This window comes from Cydia strobilella, chromosome 1 (genome assembly GCF_947568885.1).
Source record: "Cydia strobilella chromosome 1, ilCydStro3.1, whole genome shotgun sequence".
Classification (NCBI taxonomy): domain Eukaryota; kingdom Metazoa; phylum Arthropoda; class Insecta; order Lepidoptera; family Tortricidae; genus Cydia; species Cydia strobilella.
Window position 1 is genome coordinate 14,389,829 of NC_086041.1, and position 14,088 is coordinate 14,403,916.

Below are 14,088 nucleotides of genomic sequence, written 5' to 3' on the forward strand. Positions count from 1 at the left end.
GTAGAGGATCCGCTTCGTTTCGAATAAGTAATAGTCTAACTTGTAACCATAGATTAGTATAGGTATATATATGTTAATATTACTGTAACTTGTAACTGCACATTGTAGTACCTACAAGATCTTGCAGTAAGGTAACCAAGTTTTGCCTATTGCCTAAGATAAATATTTACCTATATATGTTATATACAGGGTATTTTTATTCGATTCCAATTCTATTCGTATATTATTTTCATAAAAAATTAGCTAGCCTTGCAGTGCCTATTTTTAATATTTAATTATAACGGAAGCAATAAATTGCTAAAACTTTACTTTTCCCGAGTTTCAATAAAACATACGAACCACAATTTAGTGAAAATTTATTTCTTTGATTACCTTAACATTTTTTGTGCAAAAACACATTATAGAGCCAGTTAAAGTTAAGACTGCAGCGACTTGGCCACGACAAAGTGTGGCAGTGCTACCATTTATTAAAGGTTACGTTTCCATAGGAATCTTGCCAATTTGTCGCTGCAGACCTGACTTAGCCGAACATTAAATTTACATCATTGTAAACATTTCATTTAATACTATCGTCAATCCAACATGATACTTATTCAGTTTTCATGTAAATGGTGTACAATTATGACAGCTAATAAATATTTACACAAATATAATTAAGTATTGTCATTTCATAAAAACTAATGTCAAATATAGTGTGACAAAAAAAGAGTAGAAACTAAAAAGTGGCAATACTGTAGTGTCGTTCCGTTTTCTTATATAGATTGATTTGAAAGGGACGACACTACAGTATTGCCACTTTTTAATATCTATTATTTTTTGTCAGACTATAGTTTGCTACTCTAAGTAACAATAAACTGATATGAAAACTCTACCACGCACGGACAATAGCACAAATCATAAATTTCTTTGAGACAGTTTATGGAATTTGTAGAAACAGTAATAAGAATTATTAGTTTATGAAATTCTCTTAAAAACATAATAGTTCTGATCTAATATACAATATTGTATAAACCCATCACAAATAAATATATTTGGTTATAATAATAATGTACAACAATTTCACAGGGGCATTGCACTAAAACAAAATATGTACCTACAAATGAAATATTATGTAATTTATGTATTTGTTATTTTACTGGACTAAAGCGCGGGGTTGTTTTATGCTATAAAGGCAGCGTTAAAAGCAATGCATTTGCCGCATACCCATTTTGCTTTGGATAATCTAATGACACTACATTGTTTTAAGCAGTAAACGCATTGGCATTTTTCCTGTATTCCGTTGATGCATACGCATGCGTTCATGCGTTGAACAAATCGTGTATAATGAACATCCAAACTTTAATGTTCTGTAGGAGAATGGCATTTCTCTACCACCATATGTCCCGCCAATTTTCTTGCCGGTCCCATATTGGACCTTCCTACAATTTAGGAGGGATTTAAATTTTCTCGGATCAGAGACTCTTTACTTGAAAATAGTAGTAAATAATATTAAACCAGCCTTAAAATTTATAGCCTTTGGTTCATTAACCGTTGCTAAGGGTTAACCGTGTACTAGATACGAGTACGGGGGCATATTTACCCTATGGCCAAAAGAGCTTGGGGCGACGCAAGCTGAACTTCGCGGTCTGTTTCGGGCAGCTACGGGGCGACCAACAGAACGCCAAATGATAAAATATGCTAGCTAGGAAGGAACAGATTGCCCCCTGCAAGTCAGGCAACAAGCCTATCCTACAACCTAGACTTGACTCTCCCGCCGCACGCGCACGCGCACGGTCCCGGTCCCGCGCATTGTCCCGTCGGCGTCGGCGCGGCGCTAGGTGCCGGCGCGGCGACGGCGCAGGCGCTGGCGGCAGTACACGCGCAGGAATATCGCCGTGAACACCGCGCACACGCCGAGCACGCCCGCGAACGACAGCCGGTGCCCGTACACGAGGCACGACAGGAGGATGGATACCGCCTGCAAATTTATAGCACATTGTGCAAAGTGGGGGGGAGGGGGTAAGTGAAATATTGTACGAGAGATTATATATTCACGACAGCCGCAGGCTGGAGTGAATTAAGGACTCGAGTAACAATATTCTTACCCCCGGAGTTACACACAATGTTATTGATCACACTTGCGAAGAAAAAACTAAATTTTAAGCGAAATCATTCTTAAATACGGTGACATTTCAAACATTCGTCCGCCATTTTGAAATTTTTTGACAGTTTAGGCATCGAAGGCACAGACCCATCGGCATTCAGTTTCAGCCACAATTGTAAATTGAGTAAAAATATTTGAAACTGCTATTAAATTAATCAAATTAAATATTGTAAAGCATAAAACAAAAAATAATAAGTGTCTACGACAACAAGTTACCGCGCGGGGCGCGGGCGCGCGGGGGACGGACCCCACCACAAGCCATTAGCTCCAGCGGCCGCCACAGCGCCGCACGCGTCTTACATACATAAACGCGAATATCAACCCTTGTATCAGTTTCGGATATTAAATCCCTATTTCACATACATCAAGATCTTTTACTTGCACCATAATCGCCTGCAAGTTTTTGGCGACCGTGACAGGACTAGTTACCTCAAGACATCTGCGCGTACGCGGCTTAGCAACAGGGAAGCCAGAACGTTCGAGAAGCGAGAACAAAGAAACTACCGAGCGCGACCTTTGGACTGGATGCCACGCCGGCGACGCGGGTCTCCACGGCGAACTACTTCCAGGGGAGTGCCCAATTCTTATCCTTTACCCTTTTAACTATCCTAGTTTTGATTTTTGTGCTTAGTGTACTTTATTCCAAAAAATATATAAATACGACTTTTATTAAAATTTTAGGATTCCGTAATCATATTTCTTATCTTGAGTGCATTCTTCGCCTATGTTGCTACGCGCCTATACATAATACAGCAATAAATACAGCATTAAAATCTCTATAAAAGTAAAACATTTAAAATTAAAAGCATTTTATTCGTTGGCCTGCTAGAGCTAATCAACCTTAATATAAGTCATAAAGTGCTAATTGCATTGCATCTTGAATTTGCACTGCTTAAAATTATAATTTATCTTAAGCTGTTGTTTACGTAAAGTACTTAATAATAAGTGCTTGTGCACCGAACACGCCCTTGTTCACGCTTTCTTTATACAAAGCATTCCTTAAATATTATTTCGCTGAGCTACTTCATAATTAAGTGGTTACAAGTAAATAATTGTTTTCTCACATTATTAAAGATAGTGTTTATTCCTCAAAGGTCCAAACCATTATATACCTTATATACTTGCATCATTGCTCATTTCGTTTCGGGCCGACATTTCCAGGATAAATACATCGGACTGACTGCGCTCGCGTCGGCTGTGCCTACTGCCTACTCTCCGCAGTGCCGACCTACTTCGCGTCAGCTGTTCGAGCGAGACTTGACCTAGTTTCGCGCGGCGTCTCCGCGCACCTGGAACTCCTGCCTGGTTTGATGCACAGTTTTCTTATCTTGTTTATTGATTGCCCTTCGCTAGATCTTGTTTATTACCGTTTTTTGTGTTGGGTCATTATTTATCCATTTCAACTTTAGTGCCTCACATATAAAAAATATTAATATAAATTTACACAATGTCTACACCCACTTCTCCTCACGGCGGCGTAGACATAAATCCGCTAGAAAATGAATTAAAGCTTAAAGATTTAATTAAACAGCGCGGTTCAATTAGAGGTAGATTGACACATTTTGAACAATTTATTGAAGAGTTGAAACGGATACAACCTGACCAGATTTCCGAAGCGCGATTTAATGAATTGAATTTGCGAAGTGTAAAAATGGAAGCTTTATTCTGTGATTTTGAAAAATGTCAAAGTCAAATAGAACTATATTCTCCTGACCCGGATGAACAAATTCGAGAAAGAGAGAAAACTGAAAGACGGTTTTACAGTGGTATTGCCAGTGCTCAAACATTATTAAAATTGCGACCCATAAATAATGAGGATAAACAAAGTTCGCACAGTAGTTGCTCACGTCAGGATAACGTAAACGTAAAATTACCCGTTATCAAATTACCGATATTTGACGGCAATTATTTTTTGTGGTTGGAATTCCACGACACGTTCGAGTCATTAATACATAATAATGACACTATCCCAGACATAAACAAATTCCACTATTTAAGATCGTCCCTACAAGGGAGCGCGGCACTTGTAATCAAGTCTATTGAATTTTCGTCACAAAATTACAAGGTCGCATGGGATTTGTTATGTCAGAGGTACAATAATAAGAAAATTCTTATTAATAATCACTTGAAGGCTCTCTTTAAAATAGAACCTTTAACCAGAGAATCACATAAATCTTTAAGATACTTAATTGACCTTGTGACCAAAAACTTGAGGGCACTGACCACGCTTGGACAGCCGGTTGACCAATGGGATACGCTCATTATATTTATGGTGTCCAGTAAACTGGACTCGACCACCAGTGGTAAGTGGGAGGAGCATAGAAATAATCTCTCCGACTTGCCACTCTTGGACGAATTTATCGAGTTTCTTCGCAATCGAGCGGACATTTTAGAAACAACATTAGCTAATAGACATGAAAAAAGCGTCTCTCATATTCCTAAAGATAGTCAACCAAAAAATGAACATAAGGGCTCATTCACACAAAATGAACATAAAGGCTCATTCACACATAGCAAATTTTCAAAAAGTTTCCTCACGTCTAGTCCTTCTAAACCGGTAGGTTTATCGTGTCCAATGTGTAGTCAAGGTCATAGAATCATAGACTGCGAATCATTCAAATCTTTACCGCTCGAAAACAAGTGGAGCGAAGCCTTAAAGTTAAATCTTTGCACCAACTGTTTACGACGCGGACATGAAACACGCAATTGTAGATTAGGAGGATGTAGGTTATGTCATAAGAAGCATAATACATTATTGCATAAAGAAAATAACGTAACTAAACCCTTGCCTGCGACGACACCCACAGTTGGAACATCAAATGACCTTGAAGTAGTCAACCAACCGCCTAGGGCTTTAACAGTCCGATCAGGTAAGCAGATTATGCTTGGTACCGCTTTAGTTAAGGTATCCAACCCCAATACAAATGTAGCTTATGTAGCACGCGCTGTCCTTGATGCAGGCAGCCAAACTTGCTTTATTACTGAAGACCTAAAAAATAAACTTGGATTAGGGAATTCTGAACCCGATTCTTTAGATATATCGGGCATTAAAAACATTAAACTCTCAGTATCCGATCAATGCGACGTGACTGTCAGCTCCCTGTCCAATCAGTTCCAAGTGACCCTACACTGCGGAGTCCTTGATGAAATTACAGATCAGTTGCCTAACTTGCCCGTAGACCTTAGTCAACTAAACATACCTAAACATATTCAGCTCGCTGATCCTGAATTCCATAAAGTTTCTGATATTGATATATTGATAGGTGCCGAAATATTTTACGAACTATTATGTTTAGAGAAAATAAGTCTGGGAAAAAATATGCCCCTCCTTGTAAGTACAGAATTCGGCTGGATCGTAGCAGGTCCTTTAAGTCCAGCAAATTTTCCTAATTCTATAACGTCACAAAAACTTCATTGTTTTTTCACAAAAGAAATCAGTGAAAAGTTAACCAGGTTCTGGAACCTTGAAGAACTTCCAGAAGCCAAGGCTCCTTTGTCAGCTGACGAGGAGTATTGTGAAGAGCACTTTAAAGCTCATACTTACCGTTTACCAGATGGCAGGTTCTCAGTTCAGATGCCACTGAAAGAGACCCCTGAAAAGTCATTAGGCGACTCTTACCGAGGTGCTGCCAAGCGATTTTATACCTTAGAGAAAAAATTAAATAAAAATCCTAATTTAAAAAAACAATATAGTGATTTTATACATGAATACGAGTCTTTAGGTCATCTCACACGAATCGATAGGCCGAAGTTCGGCTATTACCTAGCACATTTCTGCGTTATAAGAGAAAATAGTGAAAGTACCAAATTGAGAGTAGTTTTCGATGGAAGTATGAAAAGCGCCTCTTTAAAGAGCCTAAACGACATACAATATGTAGGCCCTGTGGTGCAAGACGATCTTTTTAATATTTTGATCAGGTTCCGTCAACATAAGTATGTTTTTACGGGAGATATAGAAAAATGTTATCGCCAAATCCTAATTCATGATTCGCAACGAAACTTACAGTTAATATTATGGCGCGAAGATGACACAAAGCCTTTAGAAGTGCTTCAATTAAATACTGTCTCATACGGCACGGCCTCGGCACCGTTCTTAAGCACACGGTGCCTTTTACAGCTCGCATTAGAATGCCCGGATCCTTTAGTATCTGAAGTCATAAAAAGTGATTGCTATATGGATGATGTCTTAACAGGTGCAGACAGTAAAGAAACTTTGTGCCACGTACTCAACGGAGTAGTAGGCACACTTAATTCGGCATGCTTTCCAGTGCATAAATTCCGTAGCAACTGCCCTGAAATATTTAAGGATTCGCCAGTATCTGACAATCTAAACCTAAGTAAACAGTCCAGTGTTCTAGGTGTACAGTGGACACCAAACACTGACAATCTTACATTTGCAATAGAACCAATTCCTAAAGATGAAAAAGCTACAAAGAGAACAATCTTATCTAACACTTGTAAGATATTTGACCCTCTTGGGCTCTTAAGTGCTTGCACTATAACTCTTAAAATCTTACTTCAAAAACTGTGGTCTCTCAAGTTGACTTGGGATGAGGAGGTACCCGCGGACATTAAGAAAACGTGGCTAAAACTACATAACGACTTGCATGCTTTACTTTCAGTTTCTGTACCTAGGCATGTACAAGGCTCATCTCCTGTCGCTTGTGCGATCCATTGTTTTGTAGACGCGTCTAAAGACGCTTACGCGGCTTGCGTATACGTACGCACCACGGATAGTTCAGACTCCATAACTGTCAGATTGCTTTGCGCAAAAACACGAGTTTGTCCCCTTAAACTTCAGACCATACCTAAACTTGAATTAGCAGCAGCTTTGTTGGGCGCTCGACTCGTTTCCAAGGTCAGCGGAGCTCTCCGTTGCTCCATACAAGAAAAGGTTTTTTGGTCCGACTCCACTATTGCACTTGGCTGGATAAAAACAAGCCCTAAAATACTTAAAACATTCGTGTGTAACAGAGTGAATGAGATTCGTGAGCTTACCTCTAGAGACTCGTGGCGACATGTACCTACTGATAAAAATCCCGCTGACTTGGCCTCGAGAGGAGTAGCTCCAAGTCTTCTTGTTGAGTCATCTTTGTGGTGGGAAGGTCCAGTTTTCCTGAAACATGACGAATCTCAATGGCCGCAAAACCCCACCACCGAGACCGCTTTACCTGAAATAAAAGTCTTACAATCAAACATAAATCAAAACAATGAAACTAATAACTTAATTGACATAAAAAGTTATTCAAGTTCATTACACTTAAAAAGAATAATTGCATATGTACACAGATTTATAAGTAATTGTAAAATCAAAGAAAAACATAATCGATCAGTAGGACCCCTTAAAGAAAATGAACTTAGTTCAGCCTTAACTTACCTTATAAAACTAGCCCAGTCAGAGTCATTTAAAGATGAACTTAAACTAATAAAAAATAATAAAAAACTTACCTCATCCCATATGTTACAGCTGTCTCCTTTTCTTGATGACGTCGGCGTGCTGAGAGTAGGTGGTCGGCTTAATAATAGCGAATATAGTTATGATAAAAAGCATCCAGTGTTACTACACGCTAAACATTATTTAACAAAATTGTTGATGCGAGCCGAGCATCTACGCTTACTGCACGCTGGCCCTCAACTACTCCTGGCAAGCTTCAAAGACCAGTTTTGGCCCCTGGGAGGTAGAACGTTGGCACGAAGCATATATCACTGCTGCGTAATATGCACTCGTCTTAGAGCCAAAGCCATGGAGCCGCTGATGGGCCACCTACCAGCTAGTCGAATTACTCCTAGCTACCCCTTTGCTATAACGGGAACAGATTTTTGTGGTCCATTTCCAATTTCAAGCAAAATAGGACGCGGAAATCGAATTAGCAAATGCTACATTTGTATATTTATTTGTTTTTGGACTAAGGCAGTCCACTTAGAAACCGTTAGTGACCTTAGTGCTAAAGCATTCATTGCCTGCCTTCGCAGATTCATTTCGCGTAGAGGAAGACCAAGTAATAGTACATTACTACAGAGGCCGGGAAGTAAGGGGTTGCCGGCCGAATGCATATATACGGCCGAACGTAGTGAGGCCGGATAGTTATGAGGCCGACAACCCCTTTTCACGCCGATGTATGTATAGTGCTTTTCTCAAACATGCAATGAAATAAATAAAGAAATCTCCACGAAATCAAAGTTTTAATTCTAAACAAACTAAAAGTAAACTAGGCACAAAATATAACTACTACCTGTACCTATCTTTATCACACGTGTCGTATATTTTACACATGTAGTTAATCAATTTATTACACAAATGTTCAAAGGTATAATTATGTATCTTTGATTTTTCGCCTTGCATCCTTCTGACTGTAGTTTTAGCCACATAACTAAGATTACATCGTTTTTTATATTGATATTATGCTTCACATACATCGTTGCCTTAAACATGGAGTATAATTAACAGGTATTCATTTAATATTTTCGTCGGAACTCATATTAAATAACACAATAAACAACGCACAATAAATCCAATAAAATAGAATTACAGATACACAATGAAAAATGTTCAACTTTACCTCCAAAACGATTTAAAAAACACCAACGCGTGTTTGAGTAGACATTTTTACCGCTAATATTTAAATGAAATATAGTTTGTCAAAGGACTCTGTCTCATTTCAAACATAGACAGAGATAATCATACTATCTTTGTCTTACACTGGTACTAGCACCCAAAAGAAAAGGATGAGTATAGTTTTTTTGTTCTTATTTACTGACAAACTGGTTTGACCAACTATATTTTAAATCTGTATTTGTAGGTAAATTTGCAATTCAATATTATTGGAATTTGTTAATAATGTTTTATTTATATATTTTTTGTAAATTCGATACAAATAAAACTGCAAAATATATTAATTATCGTTAATTGTTTTTTTAAGGGGTATTGGCAGAATGTCATTCCGAACCATAAGCAAATATTGGTTATATTTTTTTTTGGCTGAATGCCATGATGCTGTGTCACAAATATATGTGAAATGGAAATTAAAAAAGAGCCACTTCCCGGCCTAGGCCTGCAACTTTGTATGAAATTTCATTACAGGCCCCCCGTCTAGCCGCGCCGGAGTCGTGATACTTCCCAGCCTAATATAAAGAACGTAATATCAATATTACATAGCATGTTTGAGAAAAATTTATTGCGATAACGGTACTAATTTTGTTGGTGCAAACAATGAACTGAGACGAGCATTACAAGCAGGCATGAGGTCCATATATAATTACACAGCCGAAGAGCGCATTCAGTTCATATTTAATCCCCCTTATTCCCCCACATTCGGCGGGCTATGGGAGGCTAATGTTAAATGCTTAAAATATCATTTAAAAAGATCAATAGGTAACTCTAGCTTAACGTTTCTGGAGTTAAGTACCCTTTGCACGGAAGTTGAAGCAGTTCTTAACTCCCGACCCCTTACCCCTCTTACATGTAACCCCAGCGACCTTTCTCCCCTCTCACCAGGGCACTTCCTCATCGGGCGTCCCCTGACTTCGCTGGCGTCCCCTCCTGCTGCATCCGGAAAGGGCATAAAGACGCGCTATCAGCTGCTCGAGTCGCTGCGTGACAGTTTTGCCAAGAGGTGGAAAAACGAGTACCTCTCCGAGCTACAAAAACGAACAAAATGGAGACATCCCTACAGAGCTCTTAAGGAAGGCGCTATGGTAGTGTTTAAAGAAGATAACCTACCTCCCATGAGATGGAAACTTGCACGTGTCCATCGACTATACTATGGCAAGGACGGAATCGCCAGGGTAGGCGATTTTAGAACGATCAGAGGGATCGAACGACGGGCACTGAATAAGGTGTGCCCCCTCCCTGATGACAATGATGAGATGTTGGAAGAAGCTTCAGCGCCAGCCAATGCTACCGACACCTCAGCTTCCTCCAACGGCCCCCCAGCATGTCTACGACAACAAGTTACCGCGCGGGGCGCGGGCGCGCGGGGGACGGACCCCACCACAAGCCATTAGCTCCAGCGGCCGCCACAGCGCCGCACGCGTCTTACATACATAAACGCGAATATCAACCCTTGTATCAGTTTCGGATATTAAATCCCTATTTCACATACATCAAGATCTTTTACTTGCACCATAATCGCCTGCAATAAGTTATAAACGTCAGTATTTTCAAAGTAAAACTTATTTATACCTACTTGGTTCGTATGAATTAGTGACACAATAAAAGAAAAAGCGAAACTCACGAGTGAGTTATAGCTTTTTTTTTCAGAATCCATAACTCCCGCTGGAACAATATAGACCTTTTCCTTCAGTACACCTGCATGAAATAAAATCTTTTGAAATGCATGTGCTCGAAAAGTGCGTTTCCTACGAAGCCATATCATGCGGAAAGTACTACTTTTCCGCACTAGTGCTTTTTGTTTTCAATAAAAAAAAATACAGTACATATGGTGCTACTTTCTCGCACTAGTGCGGAAAAGAGCACTTTTCGTGCATATGTCGAAAGTTTAAAGGGCCATATGTACTGTAAAACGTTGTACGATACACGTGCGAATAGGTAATTCGCAACTCGTGTCGATTTAAAACACTCCTTTTAATAATTAAACTTATTTGCCATGATATGTTTTTTTATTTACTCGCACAATGCATAGTAAAACATTGTATGATACACGTGCGTAAAGATGATTTCCGACTCGTATTCCTTTATACACTCGTCGGAAATCATACACTTTCCGCACTTGTTGCATAAATAGCTATTTCGAGCAAGTGTGATGAAAAAATATATACCTACTTGCCTTAAACTAATTCTAGGTAGGTAATGTAGGTATGGAATAAACGTTACTAAAAACTTAGAAAACTTAATTGGTTCATGACAATGCTGCTCCTCATCCCACGCGAAATGTATCTAACCATAACTGACACACACGACATATGGATTTTTTATTCGAAATAAAAGTATTGAATTGAATTGAATAACTATAAAATCGAAATACTAGTCTAGTAAGTATTGTACAGTGTACACCTAGCCGCAAAATCCCTTGCAACAGTTTGTTGACTACGTAGTGCAGTCCTGCCTATTTGTACATAAATCGAAATGCAAAGGGTATATCTCTGACCTGCCGCAGTGTCATGATGATGGTGAAGACGACGGCGCCGAAGCGCGCGATGGTGCGGTAGATGAGCAGCTGCCCCAGCGCCGAGCTCACCGACAGCAGGACCACGTCGGTCGCGAACTGCGGGTGCTGCGGGCAAAACAAGAATATTTTAGGCGCACACCGCACACCGAAGCGGCATGAGAATTTGCATCAACGTATGTACGATCCACATCAATTAGCGTCAAAATAAGGACGCGTCATAGGAGTCAACGGAATTTGAACCTTCAATAATTACCTTTTAACAGAGCTTCAAAAACCTTCACAAAGCTATTCATTCTGTCATGTAACTCGCAGTGAGCACACATTGGCACCATATTTTTAGCGCTATAGTTCGGATAACAGGTTGATGCCGCCCACTATGTGCAGCGACCTGTGTGGTGTGTCACTGTACCTGTAGTAACGACCAGCGCGGGTTCGCGGCGGTGGCGGGCGGCTGCTGCAGCAGCGCGGCGGCGGTAAGCAGCGTGGAGAACAGGTTGACGCCGCCCACCATGTGCAGCGACGTGAGTGGTATGTCACTATACCTGTAGTAACGACCAGCGCGGGTTCGCGGCGGTGGCGGGCGGCTGCTGCAGCAGCGCGGCGGCGGTAAGCAGCGCGGAGAACAGGTTGACGCCGCCCACCATGTGCAGCGACCTGAGTGGTGTGTCACTATACCTGTAGTAACGACCAGCGCGGGTTCGCGGCGGTGGCGGGCGGCTGCTGCAGCAGCGCGGCGGCGGTAAGCAGCGCGGAGAACAGGTTGACGCCGCCCACCATGTGCAGCGACCTGAGTGGTGTGTCACTATACCTGTAGTAACGACCAGCGCGGGTTCGCGGCGGTGGCGGGCGGCTGCTGCAGCAGCGCGGCGGCGGTAAGCAGCGCGGAGAACAGGTTGACGCCGCCCACCATGTGCAGCGACCTGAGTGGTGTGTCACTATACCTGTAGTAACGACCAGCGCGGGTTCGCGGCGGTGGCGGGCGGCTGCTGCAGCAGCGCGGCGGCGGTAAGCAGCGCGGAGAACAGGTTGACGCCGCCCACCATGTGCAGCGACCTGAGTGGTGTGTCACTATACCTGTAGTAACGACCAGCGCGGGTTCGCGGCGGTGGCGGGCGGCTGCTGCAGCAGCGCGGCGGCGGTAAGCAGCGCGGAGAACAGGTTGACGCCGCCCACCATGTGCAGCGACCTGAGTGGTGTGTCACTATACCTGTAGTAACGACCAGCGCGGGTTCGCGGCGGTGGCGGGCGGCTGCTGCAGCAGCGCGGCGGCGGTAAGCAGCGCGGAGAACAGGTTGACGCCGCCCACCATGTGCAGCGACCTGAGTGGTGTGTCACTATACCTGTAGTAACGACCAGCGCGGGTTCGCGGCGGTGGCGGGCGGCTGCTGCAGCAGCGCGGCGGCGGTAAGCAGCGCGGAGAACAGGTTGACGCCGCCCACCATGTGCAGCGACCTGAGTGGTGTGTCACTATACCTGTAGTAACGACCAGCGCGGGTTCGCGGCGGTGGCGGGCGGCTGCTGCAGCAGCGCGGCGGCGGTAAGCAGCGCGGAGAACAGGTTGACGCCGCCCACCATGTGCAGCGACCTGAGTGGTGTGTCACTATACCTGTAGTAACGACCAGCGCGGGTTCGCGGCGGTGGCGGGCGGCTGCTGCAGCAGCGCGGCGGCGGTAAGCAGCGCGGAGAACAGGTTGACGCCGCCCACCATGTGCAGCGACCTGAGTGGTGTGTCACTATACCTGTAGTAACGACCAGCGCGGGTTCGCGGCGGTGGCGGGCGGCTGCTGCAGCAGCGCGGCGGCGGTAAGCAGCGCGGAGAACAGGTTGACGCCGCCCACCATGTGCAGCGACCTGAGTGGTGTGTCACTATACCTGTAGTAACGACCAGCGCGGGTTCGCGGCGGTGGCGGGCGGCTGCTGCAGCAGCGCGGCGGCGGTAAGCAGCGCGGAGAACAGGTTGACGCCGCCCACCATGTGCAGCGGCGCGGCGCGCGTGCGCGCAAACAGCCGCGCCTGCCACGACGACGTGAAGCTGTCGCAGCACATGTATAGTGCGAGGAGGGTTACGCCTGACGCGAGGGAGAATGTGCCAGCTGCAAACGATAGTTATTTGTTTTACAAGGGGACAAAGTTTTTGTTTTAACTCTCGTGCTAATATTGATACCCGAGCAAGCGGAACATTCTAAAATTTAACCACGAGCGTAGCGAGTGGTTCGGAAAATGAGATCTTGAGCGTTGCGAGGGTTTCAAGGCACGATAAAAATCGATGAAAACCTCGGGTAGCCCCTTAAAGATTTGTGTATGTGGATTCACGAAAGCTGGCAAGAATGGAATTAACGAAACTTTCATTGTATGAATGACACCTGTATCGGTATACAGTCGTAGCCACCATATTTTTATTGGTTAATGTGATACACACATAGACATTTTTATTCATTCATTCATTCCATTCGTGCCAGCTGTTGTGAATCGACCTGTATTTGTACCTGCATAATCATCCTTGCTGGCAAGCATGAACAGCACCATGCCCACGGAGATCATGGCGGCCGTCACGTACTCGTACAGCTCGTACTTGTTGCCCGACACGGCCTTGCCCATCAGCATCACCGGGATCACTTTACACGATTTAGATAGCACCTGCAAATGCGATACCAATTACAGCTGACTTTAAGAAGAAGAAGTTAAGAGATTGTTACGGGTTTTTTCTTGGAATGCATTAGTAGTAGGTAGTAATGTAGTAATCTGGTATAAAATTAGTAGGATAGTGGCTAGTTATGTCTACAAATATTTGTCAACGCGGACAAAAATTAGTTTGAT

General features: G+C 43.0%; 1 protein-coding gene across 1 annotated transcript in view; it reads right to left on the bottom strand.

Annotated features, from left to right (window-relative positions):
• Positions 1–339: 339 nt before the first annotated feature.
• The window catches only part of LOC134746647 (adenosine 3'-phospho 5'-phosphosulfate transporter 1), a 40,692-nt gene continuing 26,943 nt past the window's right edge, over positions 340–14,088 (bottom strand). The window contains exons 6-9 of the mRNA XM_063681146.1: positions 13,758–13,908; positions 13,144–13,364; positions 11,251–11,376; positions 340–1,957 (exon numbers count right to left, since the gene is read on the bottom strand). Of these exons, the coding sequence (XP_063537216.1) occupies positions 1,814–1,957; positions 11,251–11,376; positions 13,144–13,364; positions 13,758–13,908 (642 nt within the window). The 3' untranslated portion in view covers positions 340–1,813. The remainder of the gene's footprint in view (positions 1,958–11,250; positions 11,377–13,143; positions 13,365–13,757; positions 13,909–14,088) is intronic.